This window comes from Gnatocerus cornutus, chromosome 7 (assembly GCF_029298725.1).
Source record: "Gnatocerus cornutus isolate USDA-ARS CGAHR chromosome 7, icGnaCorn1.1, whole genome shotgun sequence".
NCBI classification, from domain to species: domain Eukaryota; kingdom Metazoa; phylum Arthropoda; class Insecta; order Coleoptera; family Tenebrionidae; genus Gnatocerus; species Gnatocerus cornutus.
In genome coordinates this window covers 16,817,268-16,844,618 of record NC_142239.1, presented here as the reverse complement: position 1 = coordinate 16,844,618, position 27,351 = coordinate 16,817,268, and the positions used below count along the sequence as shown (strand labels likewise).

General features: G+C 34.8%; 4 protein-coding genes across 5 annotated transcripts; 3 read left to right on the top strand and 1 right to left on the bottom strand.

Annotated features, from left to right (window-relative positions):
- Nucleotides 1-785: 785 nt before the first annotated feature.
- Gyc32E (Guanylyl cyclase at 32E) lies at nucleotides 786-13,651 on the top strand. 2 transcript variants are annotated; one of them, XM_088040592.1, is made up of 19 exons: nucleotides 786-1,029; nucleotides 3,576-3,796; nucleotides 4,004-4,186; nucleotides 4,516-4,633; nucleotides 7,931-8,080; nucleotides 8,130-8,238; nucleotides 8,283-8,367; nucleotides 8,436-8,588; nucleotides 8,632-8,787; nucleotides 8,844-9,022; nucleotides 11,099-11,204; nucleotides 11,253-11,612; nucleotides 11,661-11,973; nucleotides 12,017-12,332; nucleotides 12,377-12,569; nucleotides 12,613-12,978; nucleotides 13,028-13,142; nucleotides 13,287-13,426; nucleotides 13,477-13,651. In XM_088040592.1, the coding sequence occupies exons 1-19, from the start codon at nucleotides 786-788 to the stop codon at nucleotides 13,588-13,590; spliced, it is 3,621 nt and encodes a 1,206-aa protein (XP_087896718.1). In that variant the 3' UTR covers nucleotides 13,591-13,651. The 2 variants fall into 2 exon arrangements, with proteins under 2 accessions (XP_087896718.1, XP_087896717.1); XM_088040591.1 differs by having other exon boundaries at nucleotides 8,632-8,793.
- A 181-nt stretch (nucleotides 13,652-13,832) lies between these two features.
- LOC148171748 (uncharacterized) lies at nucleotides 13,833-15,933 on the top strand. The gene is made up of 10 exons (XM_088042355.1): nucleotides 13,833-14,010; nucleotides 14,054-14,250; nucleotides 14,296-14,463; nucleotides 14,510-14,707; nucleotides 14,751-15,018; nucleotides 15,061-15,399; nucleotides 15,446-15,475; nucleotides 15,544-15,591; nucleotides 15,704-15,731; nucleotides 15,849-15,933. The coding sequence occupies exons 1-10, from the start codon at nucleotides 13,833-13,835 to the stop codon at nucleotides 15,931-15,933; spliced, it is 1,539 nt and encodes a 512-aa protein (XP_087898481.1).
- A 1,325-nt stretch (nucleotides 15,934-17,258) lies between these two features.
- LOC148171747 (potassium/sodium hyperpolarization-activated cyclic nucleotide-gated channel 4-like) lies at nucleotides 17,259-19,269 on the bottom strand. The gene is made up of 4 exons (XM_088042354.1): nucleotides 18,422-19,269; nucleotides 18,077-18,374; nucleotides 17,615-18,030; nucleotides 17,259-17,567 (listed from the first exon to the last, which is right to left on the bottom strand). The coding sequence occupies exons 1-4, from the start codon at nucleotides 19,055-19,057 to the stop codon at nucleotides 17,259-17,261; spliced, it is 1,659 nt and encodes a 552-aa protein (XP_087898480.1). The 5' UTR covers nucleotides 19,058-19,269.
- Nucleotides 19,270-21,243: 1,974 nt separating this feature from the next.
- LOC148171746 (uncharacterized) lies at nucleotides 21,244-27,341 on the top strand. The gene is made up of 6 exons (XM_088041066.1): nucleotides 21,244-21,565; nucleotides 25,023-25,263; nucleotides 25,494-25,699; nucleotides 25,752-26,139; nucleotides 26,195-26,502; nucleotides 26,655-27,341. The coding sequence occupies exons 2-6, from the start codon at nucleotides 25,033-25,035 to the stop codon at nucleotides 27,166-27,168; spliced, it is 1,647 nt and encodes a 548-aa protein (XP_087897192.1). The 5' UTR covers nucleotides 21,244-21,565; nucleotides 25,023-25,032; the 3' UTR covers nucleotides 27,169-27,341.
- Nucleotides 27,342-27,351: the final 10 nt, after the last annotated feature.

Sequence of the window (27,351 nt, the reverse complement as noted above, 5' to 3'; positions counted from 1 at the left end):
TGTTTATTTGGGTCGAGTTTTTTCCACACTTTATTCTTCCGCTTGTCCTCTAAGTCATTTTTTTCTTATTCAAGAGTTTATCGTTTTTTCGAGTCATTACTTTTAAGTTTTTGAGATCTAAACCGTTCACGTAGTCAAGAAAGAAAGAAAAAGAAAAAATTCAAGAACACCAAGGCGCGACGAGCGTTCACTACATTTTACTTCCGATTGCCGATATTTGCATATCTCTTTCGCACCATTTTCCTTTTTTTTAGTTTCCCAAACTCCCAAAATATCGATTCGTAATATAAACTATCCGCACTGTTCCAATTTCATTTTGCGAAAAATGGTGGATGCGCCGGGTTGAAACAAAACTCCCACCTCAATTTTCTACAGAAATTGCATCAAATAAATCCCAATCTCATTCCAATACTTTGTGCCTGTGGTTTTTTGCATGTTTTGATGCAATTTTGTTCAAACAACGACAAAACATTTTCGCATGAAAAATCACAATTCCCCAAGTGAAACCCCTCAAAACCAATCAGTCTGAAAATAGCAACAATTGTAAAGAATTCTTGTCAATTTTCCAGCTTCTTGGTGACCTTTGAAGGTACTGTAAAATTTCCACTGCACGCAGAATTTCATCTTCAGTAAACCTGTTGATAACAATAGGAGCGCAAGCGCTCCCATAAATTTCATTCATGAACCTTTGATGAATACGAGAATAAATAAATTCAAGTCTCTGAAACTCGCTTCAGTTTCAGCGCGCACTTCAACATGACTTGGTCTTTCAGGACTTGCCAGTCATGAAAAGTTTGTTGGTTGTTTTTTATTATGTTAGTGTTTGTTTCGGGTTAGATCACCACACTTCTTGTAATAATTCAAACAGCACGAGTCAGGATTATGAAATTTTGTACAATTATTTGATGGGAACAGGCGCACATAATTTTAGCGAGGCGGTTACCATTGGGTTTTTGGGGGCTTATGGACAAGCTCAGGTGGTTCTGGGGGCGCTGCCTCTTGCCGTGGAAGCCGTCAATGACGACGCAGGTTGGTGGTAAAATTTACTTGAAAAATTTGATTTTTTTCCTTATTTTATTTCAGGAAATTGTGTTTTTACAACACTTTTAAATTAAAAAGAATAAACAAAATAATGAGAATTTTTATTGATATCAGCAATACACTCAAAATGATTCGGTAAGCGCATTTAAATGTGCAATACAATTAACGAAACTATTAACTCTTAACTTAACTCTTTTATTTTCCGTTAATTTTCTCTAGAAAATAAAATTTCTTAGTAGAATCCTTTATTTTTCAACAAAACGTCTTCGAACTCATTTTTCTTGCTTTGCAGTATTGTTGAGGAGGATTGTAATAAATTAAAATAAAAAGTACCTACAAAAAGTACGCATTTAAGTTTCCAAAAAGTTTTTTTTTTCTAGATCTCTTATTCTTTTTTGGCCTTTGCTTTTTATGTTTCTCTCCTGGATTATAACTAGCGATTCTAAAGCATTAAATTTAAAGAAGAAAAGACTAAAGAAATTTGAAAGAGTTTGAAGGAAATTTAAAGACAATTTAAGTAAGTACATACAAATTTAAAAAGACAGAAGTCGGAGAAAAGCAATAAAAAATAAAAAAAAAATAAAAAAAATTGGATCGTTTTGTTTTATTTATGCATTTATGTATACAGAATGTTTCAAAACCCTCGCACTTCCGGGAAAACAGGTAAATTGTCCGAATTGTAGGCGAAAAAATACAAATTTTGATTTTTTTTCCTCAAAATAAAAATTTCTAAAATTAGTATTAGTATTTTTTGCTCTAAAATTTTGAAATTTGGTGCAGTACATAAACAAATCAAAGAAAGTGTTTTCGCCAAATTTCATAGCAATCGCACAAAAATTGGTAGAATTACAGGCGAAAGGATACAAATTTTAAATTTTTTTCCTCAAAATTTCTAAAATTTGTATTTTTGCTCTAAAATTTTGACAATTTAGACAATCTATAAACAAATCGAAAACAGTATATTTCCTACATTTTAGTATATAAATTATAATAGCACGAAAACTGCCAGAATTGGAAGCGAGTAAACACAAATTTCGAGTTTTTTTATTTGTCGCCAAAAAAAAAATTCTAAAATTTGTATTATTTGCTCTAAAATTCTGAGATTAAGCGTAGTACACAAACAGATCAAAGCCAGTGTTTTTTCTAATTTTCATTGCAATAGCGCGAAAACTGCCAGAAATACAGACAAAAAGACAAGGATTTTTTTTATTCGCCTTTGAAACAAAAATTTTTTCTCTTGCTCTAAAATTCTGAGATATTGGACAACTAATAAGCGGATTAAAAAAAGTATCTGTCAAATTTTATTGTAATAACACGAAATTTGTCAGAATTATAAGGAAAAGGATACAAATTTTATTTTTTTTTATTTTTCAACAAAATAAAAATGTCTCAAATTTGTATTTTTTGAGATAACATTCTGAGATTTGCAGCAGTTTATAATAAACATATTATGGACAGTGTTTTCCCCAAATTTCATTGCAATAGCCCGAAAACTAACAGAATGGCAGGCGAAAGGACAAAAAAAATATTGAAATTTCTAAAATTTTCATCTTTCACTCTAAAATTCTGAGATTTGACAGAGCCTATTGAATAATCAAAAAAAGAGTATCTTCACTAAATTTCATTACCATAACATAAAAATTGTTAGAATTACAGGCGAAAAGACAAAAATTTCGATTTTTTTTATTCGTCGTCAAAATCAAAATTTTTAAAATTATTTCTTTTGCTATAAAATTTTGAGATTTGGCGCAGGAGATAAACAAATCAAATAGAGTGTTGTTGCCAAATTTCATAGCAATAGCACGAGTTAGAATTACTGGCGAAAAGACAAACATTTCTATTTTTTTATTCGTTGTTAAAATATTTTTAAAATGTGTTTCTATTGTTCTAAAATTCTGAGATTCGGCGCAGTACATTAAAAGATTGAAGGGAGTGCTCTCATCAAATTTCATTACAATAGCACAAAAATTATCAGAATTTTGGCCGAAAATATACAAATTTTGATTTTTTTTTGTTCTCAAAATAAAAAACTTTAAAAATTTGTATTTTTGCTTTAAAATTTTGAGATTTGAGGTCATTTATAAACAAATCAAAAACATGTCTTTCCTAAATTTTATTGCAATAGTACGAAAACTGGCAGAATACAGGCAACAGGACAATAATCTTGATTTATATTATTCGTCTCCAAATTAACAATTTCTAAAATTTTCATCTCTTGCTTTAAAATTCTGAGATTTGGGATAGTCCATAAACAAATCAAAAAGAGTACCTTCCTCAAGTTTCATTGCAATAGCACAAAAACTGTCAGAAGTACAGACGAATGAACAAAAATTTGCTGTATAGAATGTTCCAAAACGCATTTCCTTTTCATGGAAAACTCTTCATCAAACTCTCCATCATCTGAATTTTCCCATTTTCTGTCCAATCAGTATCTTTTGTTAATTATTCACCTTTTAGTCACTTTTCTGTGCTTCGGGGACACGTTAAGTCGCCCCTGAAACAATAATAATAATGAAACCAAAATCTTCCTTTAGAGCTATTGCCCGGCCGCCGCTTGCGCTACGTCACAGCGGACATTGGCACGAATTCTCCCGCCTCCGGCTTGACTCGCAGCAAATCTTCTTTGGCAGCTCAAGCCATCCGCGTCATGACCGAAATGAGAGACAACGGAACTGTTGCTTTCATCGGCCCCGACGACACTTGTTCCAGCGAAGCGCTGGTGGCGGCTGCCTGGAATCTCCCAATGATTTCCTACGTAAGTATATTGACATCAATTTGCACGAAACGTGACTTCTCTCTAAAGTTAGGAATTATTAGGAAAATCTTCGCCGGCGGGACAATTTTCCGGGTGCTGCCTGATAATTAAACAGACAGGGGTGGCACAAATATCGCAGATTTTGTAAACAACGAGCGCTTTAAATAGATTATTCGTCGCCAGGTTATCATATTTTCTCCTTTACAGAAATGCAGCGACACGCGCGTTTCTGATAAGAAAGTCTTCTTCACCTTCGCTCGGACTCTTCCACCGTCAAGTAAAGTCTCGAAAAGCGTCGTGGCGTTGCTGAGGGCGTTCCAGTGGCATCGTTTCGTCGTTGTTTCCGGCACGCATCCTGCTTCAGCGAGCGAAGTTCAAGAAGCAATCGAGGTGGGGATGTAAACATTATTATTACATTTACAAAGCTAAGATTGTTTACTTTCTTGTAAAGTTAAGCGCACGTTTTTTAAGCGTTGACTTGTTTTTGATAGCTGTGTCAATAAATTAGTGTGAACAACCTCCTACACAGGTTAGGCACTTTTTTATTGGAAAAGTTAATTACGACTGTGTGTAGCACGCTCCCGTGACGTTGTAATTAAAGCTGTCGATGGGAATTTTCGTGGAAAGTCAAATAAAAAGAGTGTTTTTTCGGACGGACGGATAAACAGAGTTACTTCGGAAAATGCAATATTAATCCGGGGATTTACGCATTGTTTTAGGAACTCTCTATTATTCATGGACTGACGGTAACGGATATTAAACAATATTCTGATTATATTCCGCACTATATTGAACAGATGGATAATATAGTGGCTGACACCTACATGAAGACACGAGGTGAGTATTTTTCATTGTCTCCACCCGAAAAGAAATCTTTTTTCAGTTATCATTTTATAATTTTCTCTCTTGACTCAACAGAATATTCGCCTCGAGCTGACACTGTAATATTTCTTAAAAGCGACAAAAAGGCACTGAAATGTTGTTTATGACTACAAAAACCCGCTGCCTGGAAATGACATGTGACTCGGGTAAACCTGCATGACCTATCACGCTCTACCTTATTTTCTCTAAGAAGATTGATTAAATTCTCCTATCAATACATTCAATAACACTATTAACCGCACGCCAATCACTTTCATCAAGGTAAATGGATGTTAATAAAGTGACATTGTTATTAAACTGTGAATCTTACCGAAATGTCTCAAGATTGAGAGGCTTCAAAATTAATTTGATGACTTTTTTAATTACATTTATTGCGTAAATTCACAACACTTTTTTGTAAGGGAAAAGAGATTAAGGCGAATTAGAAAGATGCGAAGGCGTGCGTTTATTAAGAAACTTAGTTGTAGCTAAGGTTGAATTATAAGAAACGTGCTGTGTGTGTTTTCAGTTGTTGGCAAGATCGAAGAGATTAAAAAGTAAAAATTGAAAATAAAGATCATGTTTAGTGAAATGAAAAAATTTGGAGTTGTACTTAGTGTCTCCTACGAACGATTGAACTGATTGGTTTTTGAGGAATATAAAATATAGAACAATCCACTTAAATTTCGAGTTTTAAAACATCTAAAACAGAAAAAAAATTAGCCACAACACTCTGAGATTTAACGAAGTCCATAAAGAAATAAAAGAGAGTGCCTTTACCAAATTTTACAGCAATAGCACAAAAATTGCATGAATTATAGACAAAGGGATAAAAATTTTGAATATTTTTTAGTCCTTAAAATAAAAATTTCAAAAATCTGTATTCTTTGCCCTCAATTTTTCAGACTTTAATAATTTATAAGCAAACAGATCAAAAACTGTGTCTTCCCCAAATTTCATTGCAATAGCACCAAAATTGCCAAAATTACAGGCAAAAGAACAATTTTTTTTTATTTGTCTACAAAATAAAAATTTCTAAAATTTTCTTCTATCACTCTATAATTCTGAGTTTTGAAACAGTTTATAAACAAATCAAAAAGAGTACCTTTCTCAAATTTCATTGGAATAGCACAAAAACTGCCAGAATTACGGACGAATGGACAAAAATTTAGATTTTTTTTATTTGTCGTCAAAATAAAAATTTCTAAAATTTGTATCTTTGGCTCCAAATTTCTGAGATTTAACGCTGTACATAAACAGATGAAGTGTTTTCGTCAAATTTCATTCTAGTAGGAAGAAATTTGCCAGAATTACAGGAAAATGGACAAACATTTTGAATTTTTTTATTCGACCACAAAATAAAAATTTCTAAAATTTGTTTCTTTTGCTCTAAAATTCTGAGATTTGGCGCACTACAAAAGTAGATCAAAAAAGTGTTTTTTTCAAATTTTATTGCAATGGCACAAAAAATTCCCAAATAATAGGCAAAATAATAGGCAAAAAATAAAAGGCAAAAAGAATGTTGATGTTTTTTTCATTGGTCAAAATAAAAATTTCTAAAATTTGTTTCATTTGCTCTAAGATTTTGAGATTTTGCCAAACCTATAAACAGATCAAAGAGAATGTCTTCATCAAATTTCATTACCATAACACAAAAATTACAAGCAAAAGAGCAAACATTTATATTTTTTTTTCGTCCTCAAAATAAAAATTTCATTTGCTTCAAAAATCTTATTTTGATTTTAATTTTAATGACTTTCTAGATATACAATTAGGAAAAGTTTTAATTAGTGAGCCTGTTTTGAACTAACTAAGAAACTTAAGAACTAATTAGTATTCAAGGTGTAAAAATCTAGAACAAAAAAAAAATTTATATACTTACCTGAATACCTGTATAACATTCTTCAACTTTGTCAAACTAAAATTTCGAGTTTGAAAACAATTTAAATTAAAAACTTCAAACACAAACTTTCTTGTACTAAATTCCGAGCTCGACTAATGAACTTTAATGAATGATTGTTATGATATGATCGCTGATTATTTAGCTTTTTTATGAAAAAAAAATATAATTGTTTGGCACTTCTTTAAAAAAAAATGAACGTGGTTGCGTAAAACCGTTGTGTAATAATTAATAAATTTTCTCGATTGTTTTACTTTTAGGCTGAAGTAAAAGTTACCGAATGTTTGTGCAGCACAATAAAATTCTGCGCTACCAGAAATATTCTAAAGATCTCAAAGCACATAAAAAAATCCAAAATATTTCAAAGCTTAAATAAATCGCATTCAATAAATGCAAAAAACTTAACAAACCAAAGAAATTGAAAGAAAGGAAAGACGAAAATATAGATCATCCACTAAACAAAACAAAATATTTCTTGGCATCTAAGCAATCAAAAGAACTTAAAATATTAAAGAAAATCGAAAAATCAAGAAAGGTTTAAGCACTCAGTTTAAGAAATTTGTTGGAGAATCTACAAAAACAATCAATTATTTGAATTAACTGAATTTGTTTTGGTATTTCCCCGAAGAATCTGAATGAAAAAACTTTTAAGATCTAGATAATTCAAAGAACCTAAAAATTCTAGAAAAATATAAAATTTTCTAAAAATTCAACGCACAGAATTAAAAACCTTCATCAAGCTTCAGAAACTGTGACATGGTTTGGACGTACATATTTAAAAATTTGGGTAATCAAACCCATTTTGACTCGGAGGCGTAAAGTACCCGAGAGCGTGGGTATTTAAATTCATCTTCTCAGGAGAGCGTCATTTTTCGACTCATGTAAATAACTATTCCCGTACCAGAAATTCGCGTCAAATATTTGCCCCCGCTTGTGTAAACGTCGTATTAATAAATTTCTATAAAATTTAAAACACGAGATAAACTCATTCTTGAACTTGAAATCTTTATTGTCTAAAAAGACAAAGTAGACTCCAGAAAAGTTCAGTTTCAAACAAATAAAATAACCTTTCGATAGTAACGACTTTTCGTACAAAGACAAACGTTTATCGCTGTTGAGCAAAGAGAACGCGTAAAGTTTCCTTGAATATTTTCTTGAATCTAATTAAAGAAAACCACTGCGGTTGTTTGTTTCCTTTTTTAGTTATATCGCTTATCCTTGACCGACATCCTGGGATCCGCAACAATACATAATTTCAATATGGAAAGATTTCATTTTTCAGGGTCGTTAATTTTCTTTTCACTCGTGTTTTTCCCTTTTTGTTACTTTCCCGCTCTGATGAGCAAACAATAAACCAAAATAAACTGTTTCAGTGTATGTTTTCGTCGGTGAGCATATCGCTTTAATCGATTTCATCAAGTGTTTACAACGGCGGAAACTCTTAGACTCTGGAGACTACGTTGTCATCTCTGTTGATGACGAGATCTATGACCCCAATAAGCGAATTCAAATAATTCGGCGCGGTAAAATTGATGTTATGTTGTTAAATTTACATACGATTTGAAATTACAGATTATCTTGATCCTTTTTTGAGCGAGACGTGGGGTAATGTAAGCGATGTAATGGGATTTAGATCAGTGCTCAAACTTACTCCTTCTCATCCTCGAAATCCGGGATACATGTAAGTTTGACGGGGAGAAAATGTTAGATGATTTTTTATTTTAGGGACGTTTGCGAGAAGATTAAAGCATCTTCGGCCAAACCGCCGTTTTGCGTTCCTTATCATCATAAAATATTCAACAGCATATCGGTAAGAAAAAATGGTGGATGCGCCGGGTTAATGAATTTCAAATTTAACAAGGGATGTTTATATTCCAGGTTCCCATTCAGGCGGCTTATTTATACGACGCTGTTATGATTTATGCTCGGGCTTTGACTGAAGTCTTCCAAAACAACGAAGATCCCAGAAATGGGACGGCTATTCTGAGACGAATAGTTAATAGATCCTACCACTCCATCCAAGGATACGACGTAAGTTTTATTCTTATAGTTGTAGTCAAAACCTTCTTCTTAGGTGTTTATCGATGGAAACGGCGACGCCGAAGGCAACTTCACAGTGGTCGCCTTGTTAGACGATCAAGAAATGAATGGAACTATTCGAATGAGTATGCAACCTGTTGGATATTTCCAATATCAATCAAACGGCAGCAATGGACCTTCAGCCCTTCCCGTAAGGGTAAAGGTTCTGACAGAAATCGGTTCATTGTAGTTGCGGTTTTGTTGTAGGAATTTAGGTATTTGGATGAAGACAGACCGATTCAATGGGTTGGTGGGAAATTACCTATGGCTGAGCCGAGATGTGGTTTTAATGGGGAAAAGTGTATTTATAAAATTGATTGGAGGTTTTTGGCGAGCATGTCGCTTATGTCGCTGATTCTGTTGATTGGAATGCTTCTTGGCGTTAAGTATGTGAAAATTAAGCATTGGATGTCACTAGTTAGATACTAATTTTCAAGAAAAGAACATCGAAAAAAATTGAAAAACTTTTGATTAAAAATGAATTTATTAAAAAAAATCGATATTCGGAGTGTTGCAAAGAGAAAATGGGGAGCGAGAATTACAAAATACAAAACTGATCTTCGTAAAAGAGTTTTTTTCATGTTTAAATAGCACAAGTTCTATTTCTGTTCTATTCAGTTATTTTCTACAAAAAAGAGTAATTATCTTAGCTATTTCATGGCGCATGCTAAGAAAAATCACTCTGTAACATGCAAGAATCGGTTTTTCCTAATAACTCGGGAATTGCTGACGATGATGAGCTCAATGGCTTAAGGGATAACTCTGTACTTGAAGGGTATAATTAAATATCTTTCAATTACAGTCTTTTACTATTCACATCTTTGTAAGTTTTTATGTAAAATTGAATAGAATGAATATTTATGAAATCTACTCAGACAAATCAATTTTTCGAAGGATCTCTGAATCGAAGGTTAAATTTATTTCATAAATGACTATTTTTCAATTTATAAAATTTGTATCTTTTGCTTTAAACTTCTGAAATTTATGAACCAATCAAAGAGAGAATGTTTTTAAAATTTTATTTCAATAGCACAAAAAATGCTAAAATTACTGGCGCAAGATCATCATAATAAAAATTTCTGAAACTTGTATCTTTCGTATCGGAGATTTGGCGCGGTCCATAAACAGATCAAAAACAATGTCTTTGTCAAATTTTATTGCCATAACATAAAAATTCCCAGAATTACAGTAAAAAGAACAAAATTTTTAATTTTTTTGTTTGTTCCTAAAATGAAAATTTTTAAAATTTGCTTCTTGTGCTCTAAAATTCTGAAAATTCGCACAGTCAATAAACAAATCAAATTTCATTGCTAAAGCACAAAAACTCCCCGAATTACAGAAGAAAGAACAAAATTTTCATTTTTTTTATTCGCTCTTAAAATAAAAATGTTTAAAATTTGTTTCTTTTGGTCTAAAATACTGAGATTTAGTGTCGTTCATAAACAGATTAAAGAAAGTCTCTTTTTGGTCTAAAATTCTGAGATTTGTTCAAAAACAAATGAAAAACAGTGTGTTGCCCAAATTTTCTTATTGTAGCTTATAAATTGTCAGAATTACAAGGCGATGGAACAATTATTTTCAATTTTTTTTATTCGCCTTTTAAATAAAGTTTCTGAAATGTATTATCTTTGGTTTAAAATTCTAAAATTCGACGTAATCTATAAACAGATCAGAGAAAGTGTCTTTCTCAAAATTTGTTGCAATAAGCCAAAAACGGCCAGGATTACAAGCGAAAGAACAAAAATTTAGACATTTTTTATTCGCTCTCAAGATAAAAATTTTGAAAACTTGTATCTCTTGCTCTAAAATTCTGAGATTTGGCGTCGTCCATAAGCAGGTTAAAAAGAGTATAATTTCATTGCAATAGCGCAAGAGCTGTCAGAATTAAAGACGAAGAGATAAACATTTCTAAGATTTTTTATTCGTTCTTTGAAAAAAATCTAAAATTTGTTAATTTTGGTCTAAAATTGTAAGATTTAATGTAGTTTATTAACATATCAAAAGAAGTGTCTTCCTCAAAATTTGTTGCAATAGCACAAAAACTGCCAAGATTACAGACGAAAGAACAAAAATTTAGAATTTTTTTATTCGTTCTCGAAACAAAAATTTCTAAAATTTGTTTCATTTGCTCTAAAATTCTAAGATTTAGCGCAGTTTATAAACAAATCAAAGAGAGTGTTTTCCCTAAATTTCATTGCAATAGCACAAAAACTGCTAAAATTACAGGTAAAAAGACAATTAGTTAATTTTTTTTAATCGTCCCTTAAATAAAAATATCTAAAATTTGTATCTCTTGTTCTGAAACTCTGAGATTTGCTACAGTCCATAAACAAATAAAAAACAATGCGTTCCCCAAATTTTATTGTCATGGCATGAAAATTGCCAGAATTACGGCCGTAAAGAAATATCTGAGTTAACAAATTCACATTTCCACAATCTAATCACGATTTTACATTTTCCAGACATTACCACTACGAGCACAAATTAGCCTGTCTTTTATGGAAAATCGACATGAGAGACGTCACCATAATTCCCACAGAAACTACAGAACTTTCCAATAAAAACATGGTAAAACCACTCTGCCAACCAAACAATTTATTTCCTAAAAAATTTTAGATCCAAGTTTGTCGCCACAGCGTTTTCCATGCTCCCAGTAGCAGCATCGCCGATCTGGCAGAATCCTCACCAAAACGAGCTTACACAGACATTGGTTTGTACAAAGGCAACATCGTTGGTATAAAATATCTCAAGAAGAAATCGGTGGACCTCACACGGTCCATCAGAAAAGAATTGAAGCAAATTCGTGAAGTTAGACACGAGAATTTGATTCCGTTTATTGGAGCGAGTGTTGATCATGGTAATGTTGCTATCTTAACAGCGTACAGTGCTAGAGGAAGTCTTGAAGACGTGCTGGCAAATGAGGATCTTCACTTGGACAACATGTTTGTGTCGTCATTGGTCACCGACATCCTCAAAGTGGGTGTTTGAATATTCTGTTTCTTTTTCTACATTTTTGTTTTGTAGGGAATGATTTATCTCCACGACAGCGATATTGTGTCCCACGGGAATTTAAGATCGAGCAACTGTTTGATTGATAGCCGATGGGTCCTACAAATTACTGATTTTGGTCTGCATGAGTTTAAAGCAGGCGAAGAAGACGCGAAAGCACAGGATAAAACTTTAAGAAGATCCTTATGGAGAGCTCCGGAGTTATTACGAGACTCCAATCCCCCCCTCAGAGGTACCCAAAAAGGAGACGTCTACTCCTTTGGAATTGTCTTTTACGAGATAATGGGGAGGAAAGGACCCTGGGGAGATCTCGCCTTGGAGCCATTCGGTGAGTCAAAATAAAACTTCAGAATCTACAATTGTAGTTACAGAAATCATCAGCCAAATCGTTGAAATCCGAGAAATTCCCTTACGCCCGCCGCTTGAGAACTTAGAAGCCGCCGATTACGTTCTAAAATGCATGAGGGCTTGTTGGCACGAAGAGCCCGAACAAAGACCGGATATCCGGTACGTGAGAGTTCATCTTAAAGAGATGCAATCAGGTTTGAAGCCGAACATCTTTGATAACATGCTGGCGATTATGGAAAAGTACGCTTATAACTTGGAAGGTTTGGTGCAAGAGCGCACCAACCAACTCACTGAAGAAAAAAAGAAAACTGAGGCGCTCCTCCACAGAATGCTGCCAAAGTACGACAAATTTTAGTTGTACAAATTTATCCGTGAAATTCTAGATCCGTGGCTGAAGCACTCAAAAGAGGAGACCGAGTGGAAGCAGAGAGCTTTGACTGTGTCACTATTTACTTCAGTGATATCGTTGGATTCACCGAATTGTCCGCAGTGAGCACACCGCTCCAAGTTATTGATTTATTGAACGACCTGTACACTTGTTTTGACTCGATTATCTCTCATTATGACGTCTACAAGGTATGAAACTCTCTCAAGACTCCAATTTTCAGTAGTTTTACAGGTGGAAACCATCGGCGATGCCTACATGGTCGTCAGTGGTCTTCCCATTCGAAATGGAGACCGCCACGCTGGAGAAATAGCCTCCATGGCTCTTCACCTCCTCAGCAAAATCCGCAAATTTGAAATAAAGCACAGACAAGGTGAAGTTCTTCAGTTACGGATCGGAATCCATTCTGGACATTGCGTGGCTGGCGTGGTTGGGCTGAAGATGCCGAGGTACTGCTTGTTTGGAGACACTGTTAACACAGCGTCAAGAATGGAGAGCTCAGGAGAAGCTTTCAGGGTTCATATCTCGCACGCTACTTTTACACTTCTGCAGAAGTTGGGAGGTTACACTTGTGAAGAAAGGGGTGTCATACCCATTAAAGTAACTGGGAGAAATACGAAGAAGCGGTGATTTTATTAGTTGATTTCAGGGAAAGGGAGAAATGTGCACCTACTGGTTGGTTGGGGAGGATCCTGGGCAGAGATTAGCACGGATTAGGGAGGAAATCGTGGGGTCGTCACTCTTCAGCAGCATTAGTTCTGACAGTAAGAGTCCTGATTAGATTTTTCAATTCTCTGGAATTCTTTAGTATTCTCAAGATTTTTCATAGTTTGTAAAGATTCTAAATGCATGCAATCTTGTAAGGTGGCAACCCTGCCGCGAATCTCAGTAAATTTCTTTCTGTTTAGGGCTGAGTGAAACTCCTGATTTATTACGTCGTCCAGGCGCCAACTTCCTAATTGATGGAGTACAATTTCCTCAACAGACTGGAGCTTTATTGCAATTGCATCATCGAGCACGCGCCGCGTGTTCCATGCACTACAGCCAGGTCAAATTGATTTTATTGAAAAAAATTGGCTTAATATCAGTTCATTTTAGGAAAATTTGGCTTCAGGTGATTTACGGCGCCACTTCCACGGTCCATGTCCGCATCGAAATCCAAGATCCGCACCGACTATTACGTTCACTGATGTAAATTATCGTTACATGTGAGCCGTCCAGAGGTATTCATGTTGCATGTCAATTATTGTTAATACTTTGTATTCTATATTTGGATAATAAATGTTGGGAAATATTGAGTATTTGTTGCGAGCGAGCGAGCGAATGATTTTTAATTAACTTTACTCATTGCGAATTCCGCGCAAACAGAAACTTTAATTGCTTTTCACGGAATCAGGCTAGTTTCCATCAAACTTTAATTTGACATAAAATATTCAAAATCAGTTGGAACACAAATGGAGGACCTCGATGGAACGTACTACTTAAGATCAAAGAGACGTAAAATCGACGATGGAGAGGAGCCCACTTGTTCGTATTTTAATCCGAACCAATTCAAACGAAAAAATGCCATCATGACGATGCCTCTAGAAATCCTACAGAATGTCTTCAAGTTCATCACTTTTCACGAGCTCAGTACGTTCCTCCTTGAATTATCTCCAAAGACTTTAACTTTCAGGTGAAAGAGTCCGAAGAGTGAACAGGAAATTCAAACTAGCAGCTGAAGACTTGCTGAATAAGTCCTTCAGAAACGTGGCGAAGAAGTTGAAGGATTTAACATCGCAAATCTTCATGGCGATTGATTACAGTCATGACGACATGGAAATCAAGTGTTTTTGCCGCATGTTAAATATTCTGGATGTTCTGAATTTCCAAGTAAGACGGTACGACTGTCAGTACCCGTTGAAATCTCCATTTCAGCAAACTGTGATTATGGCCACCATTTGGCGGTACGTTTATAACGAATTTTATCGCACTGAGAAGGCGTGCATGTATGGGGGTCTAATTTTAGATCTTTATGACGTTGTTTTATACCAATTTACCACAAAACCGTACCGAATTTATGGCCCCGCCGTCGTTAGAGACTACGTAATTTTACCCACTCAGTTACCCCAGTTCTGAATTACTATTCAAGGCTTTACCCGAAGAAGTGAAGAACATAATTTACTTAACAAAAACTTTCTGCATCCACTTCGATAAAATTACCGAAGAACCGACAAGACGTTGTTTGAGTAGCAGCGGCTGTAAAATTGTGGATCTCCTAGACTGTGCAAACTTTGCAATAAAAACCGTCGTCTCCCAGCGAGTTATCCACAATACTTTTTCCGCCAAAGTACGAAGAGTAGAGTGTGATACTGTTTTATGGTTGTTTGTAGTACAGCTACTACTTCAAAAACGCGTGGTTTGTGGCGTTTGGTGTACCACCAGACAAAGAAATGCCTCTCTCACAGAAGCAACGGATGATGCATATGAGAGTTCGAAGGATTGTTTTAGCTCACACGGAAATGTTTATGCAGCAACAACACTACGAGAGAGAGGTTCTGGTGCGACCGAATCCCATTCTAAAGAAACCGAGCGTGATTGTGTATACTGGCTACGGCGATGTCCACGACACCTTCTTCTGCTACGGAGCAATGAATGACGGTATGAACAAACCAACTTAATTTTTTTGACCGGCGTTTCTAGCTGGATACATGCAGAAATTTGATGTGGAAGAACAAAACGATGAAGACGTAGAAGATGAGGTTAACCACGAAGTTGTACTAAATGTCGAGCAGTTGGATGAACAAGAAGAAACAGTTCCACATTTAGGATTAGAAGTCGTCGTTGACATTGACTGTCCAGTAGCTTACGCGCCTTATACATTTGTTAAAGAGAATGAAGAAAGCGTTAGAAATGAAGAGAGATCCTCCAGTGGCATGTTCAATCTTTCGGTTGAGTTTAATTTTCCGGGGGCGCATTACCCGAGGTTACCTTCGGCTTTTAGTTATTGCAAGAAGATATCGACTAGGGCTTGGAGTTTTAGTTTTTAATGCCAATTTTTTGGTGATATTAAATTATTATATTTTAGCACACCCTGTATACAGGTTACATGATAATCGTACGCTTTTTGGTAAATAAAAAATTTCTTAATAAACGAGTCTAGTTTTAATTTTTGAACTGCATTAGATCCAGAACTTAGCTCAGCGCAGTGGTTTCATTTGTTCTCAAAAAATTGTCAGAATTATAAGTAAAAGAACAACAAATTTTAAAAATTTTTCATTCGTTCTCAAAATAAAAATTTATAAAATTTGTTTCATTTGGTCTAATATTATAAGATTTGGCGCAGTCCATAAACAGATTAAAGCAAATTTCTTGTTTGAATTTTGTTGCAATAATAGAAAAATTGACAGAATTACAGACTAAGGAACAAAAATTTCGATTTTTTTTTTTTCGTCCCAAAAACCAAAATTTGTAAAATTTGTTTCTTTTAGTCCAAAATTGAAGCAATCTATAAACAAATCAAAGAGAGTGCTTTTAAAATTTTTTCCAATAGCACAAAAACTGTCAGAATTATAGACGAAAGAACAAACATTTCTATTATTTTTTATTCTTCCTCTAAATAAAAATTCAAAAATTTGTCACTTATGGTCTAAAATTATGACATTTCACGCAGTCCATAAACAAACCAAAAAAAAGTGTCTTTCCTACATTTTGTTGCAATTAGCAAAAAAACTGGCAGAATTACAAATTAATAATAAAAATTTTCGATTTTTTTGTTTGCCTTAAAATAAAAGTTTACAAAATTTGTTTCAATTGGTGTAAAATTTTGACATTTGAAGTAGTTTATAGACAAATAAAAATGGGTTCCCTAAATTTTATTTATTATACAATAGCACGAAAATTGCCAGAATTAAAGACAAAAGGACAAAAAACACGAAAATTTTCTGATTTGTTCATAAAAGAAAAATTTCTAAAATGTGTTTCATTTGCTCTAAAATTCCGAGATTTGGCGCAAAACATAAACAGATTAAAGCAAATATCTTGTTTGAATTTAGTTGCAATAACAGAAGAATTGTCAGAATTACAGACTAAAGAACAAAAATTTTAATTTTTTTATTCACCCTTAAAATAAAAATTTCTAAAATTTGTTTCTTTTGGTCTAAAATTCTGAGATTTGAAGGAGTCTATAAACAAATCAAAGAAAAAGTCGAATTTCTTTATTCGTCATCCAAATCAATTTCTTAAATTTGTTATTTTGAGCCTAAAATTGTGAGATTTGGCCTATTCTATAAACAGGTATTAAAGAGTGGTTTTCCCAAATTTCATTGCAATAGCACAAGAATTGCCAGAAATACAAGCAAAAGGACAAAACAATTTAAAAATTTTTGATTCGTTCTCAAAATAAAAATTTTTAAAATTTGTTTCTTTTGGTCTAAAATTTTGAGATTTGGTGCTGTCCAGAAACAGGCCAAAGAGAGTGTTTTTTCCAAATTTCATTGCAACAGTATGAAAACTAATAGATTTACAGGCGAAAGAACAAATGTTTGAATTGTTTTTATTCGTCCTCTACATAGAATTTCTAAAATTTGTATTTCTTACTCTACACTTCTAAGATTTAGCAAATTTTATTAAAATAACACAAAAATAGGCAAAATTACTGGTAAAAAAAATTCTAAAATTTATTTGTGATATAAAATTAGACTTTGAAGAGGTTTATTATCAAAGGACCCTAATCCCCTTTTTAAAAGGCGTTTATTTAAAAAAAAAAAGATAAAGAAGATACAAAGGAAAAGAAAGAAGATTAGGATTGAGCCTGGCGCATCCACCATTTTTAAAATTTTAGACAAACGAAAAAATTGAAGCCTTTAATAAAAATACGAAAACTGTAATATAAACTCAAACTAATATTTAATTTCTAGGTATTCATCATCTTCGCCCTCTACGCTTTCTTCATCCACTTCCTCCTCCTTCAACTCTTCTGTCTCTTCTTTTTCCTCTTTTAATGCCCTTTGAGTATTTCTTAGTCTCGTCAAAGCCGATTCTCTAATTTTATTCGTCAAGTTAGGATACGGTTCCAAGACTTCTAAAAAGTCTTTCCGACTCAGTCTGTACACTTCGCAGTTTGTAACAGCAATAACACTAGCCACTCGAGGCTCGTTAATAATGAGAGCTATTTCCCCAAAATGACTTCCATCTTCAAGATGACAAATCTAAAATAAGACGTAAAAAAACCTGTCCGACTGATGCGACACATTACTTCTTTTTCAGTAGTTGCATAAATAGCGACAGAACCAACATAGATAAAGTACATAGCATTTCCTGCAATCCCAGCTTGGACGATGACATCATTCGGGAGATAAATCTCGGATTTGAGTTTTGAAACCAAGCGGAGGATTAGAGAAGACGGTAAACCTTTAAAGAAATCCACTTTTTCCACCATTTTCTTACAATTGTGGAGCAGAATATCTTGTTTGAGGATCTTTGATAAAGTGTTGAGAATGTCGCCTTCTTTGAAGATGTTTTTCTGGAATTTAAACTCGACGTAACGGAAAACTCTGTTTTTTGTGGTAGGTGGGAGCTCTTTGTAGTTCATGTATTCTCCAATTTCTTGGATGAGGTGGTCGTATTTGTTCCTGGAACTGGAGTGGCGGCGGTAGATCTGCATGACTTGAGCTACAAAGAAGTTGAGGGACACTCACCTAAAATGTGGTGTACTCACCTAAAATTACCATGTTGAGGATGCTTCCTCCTAGAATACAAATAATATTGAACAGCATTGACAGGGCTTTATCAGTTTGTATGTTGCTCATTGCTACCAACATAAAAGCTCTGACGATTTGGTAACAAGCCTCCATCGTTGGAGTAAAAATATCGACATTTTCCGTGTCTTCCTCCTGGGCGTATCCTTCAACAATCGCGTAAACTTGAAGAGTTAGAGCAGTTCCCCACCAGACAAGAGTTAAGAAAAACAATGTGAAGTTGATGGTGGACAATTTATAGCTGTAAAGATCCATCCTCTAATAAAATCTTTGATTAACTATTAATACAAAAGTGGAGGTCGTACGATGCAAAATTTCTTGATATATTCAATCAGTGTGGGCAACCTCGTCAATTTAAACAAATAGAAGTACTTGAGCCTCTCCAATTCAGGCTTGTTTGCGAAAGTGATGTACATATTATACGGTAACGACGAAACCAAATCAAAAATAAACTGCGGAAAAAGATAATGCTGACACACCCGTCGAGGTTTCATTTCCGCTTTGTGCCTTTGCACGTCGTAATATCCCGTCCAGAAAAACAACGCGATATCCACTAAGGAGAAGATATCCAAAACAAACTTCAAGTACAAAACCAAAGGGGGAGTAGCAGCCGTCCCCAACTCCAAAGGCATCACTACCAACAAACTGAAGTACACCACAATCATGATCATCTCCCAAGTAATCCTAGCTTCACTAAATGGATGAATCATGTGATAATACTTGCGGAGGTGTCGTGACTCTTCCAATCGGATTTGCGCGGTTGATCTTAATACCGCTTTGCTTTCAGGATTCGCGGCACTCACCATTAGGTATTGTCGAAATTTGCGACGGAAGTCGACGAAGAGACCTCCGTTTATGTAGAGGGTGATGAGTTCGTCTTCTTGAGGGAGGGTGCATTCGTGGCCTTGCACGCGGCGGACTTTGTTGAAAGCTGTGGTCATGATTAGATGGAGAAAATTGTGATGGGAGGAGACTTGTTCGAGTTGAAGGAAATGTGGGAAAGCGGGTTTCTATGGAGAAACTTGCAAATTTCTAATTTTGACTGAAGCGCCTCTATTTTCTTGTCAGTTTTATCGATCTAATAGAAAAATGGTGACTTCAAAAAGTTTAAAAAAGAATGTGTATCTCTTGCTCTAAAATTCTGAGATTTAGAGCAGTCCATAAACAGAAAAAAACAGTGTTTTCCCCAAATTTCACGCTAATAGCCCAAAAACTGCCAGAATTACAGACGAAAGAACAAACATTTCTAATTTTTTTATTTCATCCTGAAATATATTTCTAAAATTTGTTACTTTTGGTCTAATTTTCTGAAATTTTACGCAGACCGTAAACAAATGAAAGACAATGTCTTCCCCAAATTTTATTGCACTAGCCCAAAAACTGCCAAAATTATAAAAAAAACAAAAATTTCGATTTTTTAATTCGTTCTCTAAATAAAAATTTCTAAAATTTGTTACATTTGATCTAAAATATTAAGATTAGGTGCAGTTCATAAACAGATCAAAAAGAGTGCCTTTCCCAAATTTTATTGCAATAGCACAAAAACTGCTAGAATTACAGACGAAAAGACAAGCGTTTCGCCAATTTTTTATTAAATTTAATTTTTTTTATCTTTTGTTTTAAAATACTGAGAAATTTTGTAGTCTATAAGCAGGTTAAAGAAATTGTTTTCCTCAAGTTTCATTGCAATAGCACGAAGACTACCAGAAGTACAGACAAAAAGACAAAAAATTCGACTTTTTTTTCCTCCTCAAAATTAATTAAAATTTCTAAAATTTGTATTTGTTTCTCTAAAATTCTGAGATTTGGCGCAATCGATAAACAGATCAAAAACAGTGTTTCACAAATTTCATTGCCATAGCATAAAAATTATCAGAATTACGGTCGTAAAGAAAAAGTTAACTTTACATTTCAAAAAAATTCTTATTCGTTTTCAAAAAAATCTAAAATTTGTGAGTTTTGGTTTAAAGATTTGACGCAGTTCATAAACAGATGAAAAACAGTGTCTTCTCCAAATTTCATTACAATAGCTAAAAAACTGCCAGAATTTCAGGCAAAATGACAAACATTTCAATATTTTTTTAATTCGCCGTTAAAATAAAAATTTTTAAAATTTGTATCTGTGCTTTAAAATTCTAAGATTTGGCGCAGTTTTTAAACAAAGCAAAGAGAATGTTTTGCCTAAATTTCATTGCCATAGCACAAAAACTGTCAGAATTACAGACAAAAAAAACATACATTTTGACATATTCTTATTCGTCCTTAAAATACAATTTTCTAAAATTTGTATCACTTGCTTTATAATTTTGAAATTTGGCGCAGTCAAAAAACATGTGAAAGAAAATGTTTTCCCCAAGCTTCATTACAGGCGAAATATCAAAATTTTCAACATTTTTTTATTCACACTCAAAATAAAAATTTCTAAAATTTGTATCTCTTGCTCTATAATTTTGAGATTTGACACAGTCTAAAAACAAGTCAAAGAAAATGTTTTCCCCAATTTTTATTGCAAGAGCACAAAAACTTTCAGAATTACAGGCGAAAAATCAAAATTTTCACCATGTCAACTTTAAACATTCCTAAAAAAAATTTGTGCTCTAAAAAAAATCAAAAATTTGTTACTGTAGATTTAAAATTGTGTGAAGTGACGCATTGAACAAACAGAAAAAAGTGTCTTCCCCAAACTTTATTACAATAGTCCGAAAACTGCCGGAATTACAAGCGAAAAAACAAAAACTCTTAAATTTTCTTGTTGATGTTCCCAATCTAATAGAAAAAGTCGCAACTTTTCCAAATATCGCCTGTTCAAAAAGTTTACAAAAGAATGCGTCGAACTCGTCTAATTCCCGATTTTCATTAAAGCCTGCAATTTCAAGATGCGCCGTTCTTCGATCATCTGTCCAAGTAAGAAATCCCCCCATTCAGAAAAAATCCCCGATAATTTCCCCCCCATTTTGGCATTAGAAATCGGAAGAATACCCACTTTTATATAGAGCAGCCCTCCACATACAAAACCAAATTTTCCGGTAATTGTTTTCCACCATTCCAGTTCTAGTCCGCAATTTTATGCAATCTCATCGATTGACGGTCCCTGCTCATGTATGAATGCGAAACGAAACGCATGCGTATAAGTTTCAAGCTCTAAACAGTCGGAGCTTTCCGGTTCTGAAAGCTTTTATCCATTTTACTGTCCGTGTTGGTATTGGGGCAGGTATGAAAGTTGCCATTCTGTTTCTCCCACAAGCAAAAATTAACACGTTGGAGTTGAATAATTGGTAGATATATGATGAATGAGGGGTAGAATTCGAAAGTACGGTCTTTACATGGTCAGAACAATGCTAGCACCCTCTCGAATGTTGTCAGCTGATAGTCGTGAGTGGTAGGTGTCTTTGTAGAGCACCTGAAGACCACAATGAGTCGGAAAAGGAGGTTTCAACAGGCGATATAAGGTGAGCTTTTTAATTTATTCTTATCAAAGAAGCATTCGATAATATTAGGTAAACAAATTGATTTGTTGTTAATCTGTAGTGTAAATATCGAATTTAAAATACACATAAACATCACATTTTTTATTCTATCCACGCGAATGAAAAGGTAAACCAAACATTACTTATTTAGCATTCAATTACTGGATCGTAGAAGGTAATTGTGTTTTATACATGTACTTCTTGGAGTACTTGGCAAACTTTACATAATTAATGTTAGGATCGATATTTTGTTGCACAGTTACAAATCCACGAGTTGCTTAAAACTGCTAAAAAATTGGGACGACTGTTTTGTCATCAAAAGACTTCATTTCTGAATTAATTAAATATTCTAATTACGCTTTCATCCGTGAAAGGAACAAGATTTCATAACAATTTTCTTATTACCTTGGAACTAAACCTTTAAATATTTATCGTGTTTGTTAATGGACTTCATAATTTGACTTTGATTTTTCTAGAACAGATTTTTTTATACGAGCAGTTGTCAATAAACAGGGGCTAATCAAGCAAATCGTGATAAAAATAGAACGTTCAAATTTTTTACACTTTTTATAGAACTGCTGTGATCAATATGTGGACTTTTATTAACAATAGACATAAACAAGAATATTTTTTACGACTTGCTATAAATAACTCTCTCTTATTTACGAAATTGTAATTAATAAGCGGATTAACTAGTTTTTAATTAAAGAGAAGTTTTTTGATTAAATAATTACTTTGCTTCCTCGAATGTTCCATTATTTACATATTTTACGATTAAATTAAAATCTAAAAGTAATTTAGGAGATCTACCCATAAGTAAATTAAAATGTAGAATATAAAAGAATTTAGAATTTAAAATTTTTCTGTGGACATGAAAATTCTAAAGTAAAGTTTTTAAAAAGGAACTCCACGACCACCAAATTCAAATAAATTGTAGGAATTCAAGACAGAAAAGAAGCAATACCTAAAAAAAAGATTTTCTAAAAATTCACAAAATGTTTCAAAATTTTTATTACCGTTAGATTTTAAATTCGAATACAGGATTAATGATGTGCGTCCATAAAAAGATCAAAGAGAGTGTCTTCCTAAAATTTTGTTGCAATATCACCAAAATTGCTAGAATTACAGGCGAAATGGCAAACATTTCGATTTTTTTTTCGTTCTTTATTAAATCTGATTTTGGCGCAGTTTATAAACAGATCAAAGAAAGTATCTTCACCCAATTTCAATAAAATACCACGAAAATTGCCTTAATTACAAGCGAAAGGATAACCATTTCCAAAATTTTTATTTGTTATCTAATTTTTTCTAAAATTTGTTACTTTTGGTCTAAAATTATGAGATTAGGTGCAGTTCATAAACAGGTCAAAAAAGTGTGTTACCCCAAATTTGATTACAATATCAGTATGACTGCCAAAATTACAGGCGAAAGGACACACATTTTGATTTTTTTTATTCGTTCTTAAAATACAAATTTTTAAAATTTGTTCCGAAAAAGGTTTCAAAAAAGACGTTTACTTCTATATGTATGTAAATAAAAAAATCACAAAACGAATGAATCTGAATAATTCGCCCCCATTCTTTAATTTTAATCATATTATACTCTAAATTCGATGCCAGGATTAGTGGCGTGCTGTAAAAATTTTGCTATTTACCTCTACAATCTAAAATCGATTTCATGGAGGCCAGGTTTTTGTGTGGTATTTTCCACTCAAAGAAATGAAAATCTCTCGAGCAGGACCTCCGTTCAGAATCCCGAAAAAAAATCCAGTCTCCGTGAGACTTCTCTCCTAACTTTCCAACAAAAAAAAGGAAAAGAACGATCAGAATTTATTAAGTTGAGAATAACTGTAGCGTACGTAGATCAGCAACAATTCTATTTAAATCGTCCCACTTCTTCGCGAAAGAAATTTTAAATTAGATAAAATAACAAGCAGACGTCATTTCCACCGTTATCTTTGCGCTTCCATTCACAGTACAATAAAATTAAGTGTAGTGGAAGCCGTTTTGAGGGCTGCCTTCAATGCAATCCAATATTGTAGTTATTACTTGTTGTGTGACCCAAGAGATTTTTTTTTTTCAGACTTTTTTCAATAGCAACACGGGAAAAATTATTGTTATAGTTATCAGTCGTATCGACGGGTTATTATTAAACATAATAAAGTTTCGCCAATTTCGAATGACATCGATAGGTATTGTGATTAGATCGTATTTTTACTGTAACTGTAAACAGCAACAGGAGATAAATGTGGTTATAAAATTGCTACGTTTCCTATTTTATTGACTACTTTTACGTCAGAAATTTTATTGAAGAGTCTTCAATGGCGCGGCGTCTACTTTACAGGTTGAACTAGACGAAACAATGAATAGGAAAAGCCCAAACATATTTTTATCGTCTTTCAATTAATCAATAAATTAATTATGTCTGAAAAGCTTAAAAAATGACTCATCTTGAATGTATGGCAACTGATAAGAGAAGTACCTTTTTGATCACAAAATAGTTTTATTTAACATCATTTTTGCGATACGCGGATGTGTCGGATTTGTAGGTATTAGCCAACAGTACTTAAACCATAAGTGGATGACAATAGTCATAGTTGCAAACTGTTTATAAACTGATTTAGTGTTTGTACGTATTTCGCGTTACTTTTACTATTAAAAATGAAAGTTTTGGAATGATCCTCCTCCCACGCACTCCCTGGAAAAGAAAGGAAGGAAACTCCACTTATATTATCTTTTTTATTTCCAGTCAAGCCTGGAACTCCCTCATTAAACTTTCCCAACTCGAACAATTAGCAGCACCTTTCCGCTTAGTCCGAGCACGCAATGCGCCACTATAACGAAAATATACTCCCTCCAATTTCCATTTTTATTTATTATCAGAACCGTTCAAAATACTGTTACTGCTAGTGCTGGGCTCTTATCTAAACTCCCCGAGGAACTGCAGACCTTTAAAATAGCCTCCCATATTTCGATTTCATCTAATAATTCATCGCTTGAATTTTTGCTACGTTTCGTGCCACCGATCCCACGTATCAAAACCACGCAAACTTTACAATGTTTACGTGAAATAAATTGGAGAGCTTGGAGTTATGTTTGTTGGGAGTATTAAGTATTCGATGTGGCACATGGGGCATGAGAAATGTGGGATTTTAGGGAGTTCTTGAAAAATTTGCGGGTTTATGCGGGATGCGCTGCATTTTTAAAATCACGCTCTATCGGAAAGAGGAAGTTTGTTATCGCAGTTTTGAAGAGGTTTTAACATTTCGTGGTTTTATTATCTCTTTGTATTTAGAACAAATAAACAATTCACAGCGCAATTAGTATTTTATTTCCACCACTATTATCGACTACACCGAATTTCTCACTTATCACTGCCATTTTCTAAAAATAGCCAGTCGTGGGGCGAACAACACTGTGAAAATGTGCTTTTTTCCAGAATTACCAATATGGGGTCGAGCAGCGGAGGGAAAAAGAAATACATCAACTTCCGCAGCCGACAAAGGGCCAACATGAGTTTTTTTATCGTGGTGATGTTTTTCGCCGTGTTCGGTATTATCATCTTCACTGAAATTTTCCTGATTGACGAGCGAGGCAGGGGGGCGGGAGTCCTCGTTAGACACGGCTCTCTCACTTATCACCACCACCAACAGGACCGGGACTACGAAGACGCTCTTCAGGTAAGATATTTTAATCAGTAATTAAGGAGGAGATGCGTGAATTGGAAACTTCGACAACCGTTATCGGGGCCTAGTTTCCACCCCAGGTAGAGAATAAACGGGATGTATCCAAAGTTGAAAGCTGTTGTCGAGAGATTTACCACTGCTTGGAGGCACTCTTTCACGTCTTCATCTTCCCAGTCCATGTCACTTAAACGTCACGGTAACGCGGGTAACGTTTTTTATTGCAGAGCGACGACTACATATCAATTCGCGTGGGGGCGGTGTCCAACATGGAAGACACCGTGGGGGCGTTGCTCCTGGGGCATCCCGCAGCAATCCCCGTTGTTGACGAAGAGCCCCAGGCCTCCAAAGTGCTCACGGAGACTTCCCTGCCGTCATTTCCATCTCATATAACCCCAACGAACGGTTCTTGGCAGAACGTAAACGGCGCTAGGTAAGTACCACCCCACCAGGTCACAGTTCAGAGTGATTTTTTCCTCCCCCAGGTACAAATTCTTCGTATTTTCGGCCTTTTTTGATACCCGCAAAGGCCAAAGATCCGTGCGTGTGATCGGAGCAACAAAAACCCGAGGACCAGAGCGAGTGTGGTGTCGTTTGTGGTACCGCACCAACGACAACAACACTTTCATTTCAAGAACTGTCCAAGCTAAAATTAAAGTGATTCGAGAGAACTGGAATCTGAAGTACAGCGCCTGTTTTGTGTTATGTCCTTTGTTGCTGAATCAGACAGTTCCTACAAGTGTGTCGATAGTGACGAAGGTCAAAGCACCTCCTGCTAACTTACTGGCCGTTATTAACAACTACAACGACTCGGGGAAACCCTTAAACAAGTTCGCTGTTTGCATCAAGCCACTTCATTTCGACTATAACAGGGTGAGTGAAGTGTGACTTGAATAATCTTTCGACGCAATTAGATCCATTATTCCAGGCGCTCCAAATTTTGGAATTCATCGAACTCAACCGCATTATGGGGGTGGAACATTTCACGTTTTACAACCACACGATCGGCCCTCAAGTCGGCTGCATTCTGCAAGACTACGTGGATCGGGGTTTAGTCACATTGTTACCGTGGCAGCTCAACATGTTATCTCAGAAAGAAATTCGAACGGAAGGACTTTTCGCTGCATTGAACGACTGTCTTTACCGTTCCATGAATCTGTACTCGCACGTTCTTTTAATAGATCTCGATGAATATATCATACCGCGGAACAATGAGACTCTTCCGCAACTTATCGAGTGAGTATTGACGGTAAAAGAGCTGTTTTAATCGCAGCGAGTGATTAAAATTGAAGGCACTTTTCACACGCACACACCTGTGGAGGTAAAACCTCCTTTTGAATAAAACAGTGATGGCTGAGCGCAACAGCTTAATCTCCGTTTTTTTCCAGATATTTGAACAACAGACTAAACAGTCGAACCACCGGTGCTTACTCCTTTCAAAACGCCTTCTTTTACCTCCAATGGGGCGACGACGACTCAGTCTACGATACCAACGACCCAGTGGCCGCAGGTTTGGTTACTCTGAAGAAGACCAGAAGACGTAGTAAACTCCACCCTCACAAACAACGCTCCAAGTATATTTGTCGCCCGGAGTTAGTCGTGGAAGCTGGGAATCATTTCGTTTGGGAGTTTATTCCAGGACATGGGACAATGAATGTACCACCGGACGCTGCAATTTTGCACCATTACAGGATCTGTGAATTTGGTGGAGACGACTGTATTAAAACCGCCTCGGCGGTCGACTCCACCGCATTCAAATACAGAACGAAATTAGTGGGAGGAGTGAAGGAAAAATATAAAGAGTTCAAACTCAAATGTAATTTGGTGGAACTGCCGCCGGCGCCGACGAGGGTTTTTAGCAAGATTATAAACATGCTGAAGAGCGGGCAGAAGACGAGGTAATTTTTAAGGAAACAAAGATACTGTATTTTCTATTAGGTAATAATTTTCGACAATATTATTTTGTATATACAAGTGTATTTATATTTTGTAAATAGAGCAAGTTGCACTGGAATTGTATTCACAACAATTTTATCGATTTGTAATCTTAAGTGTATAAAGATTTAGTAAAAGAAGTTTTCTCGA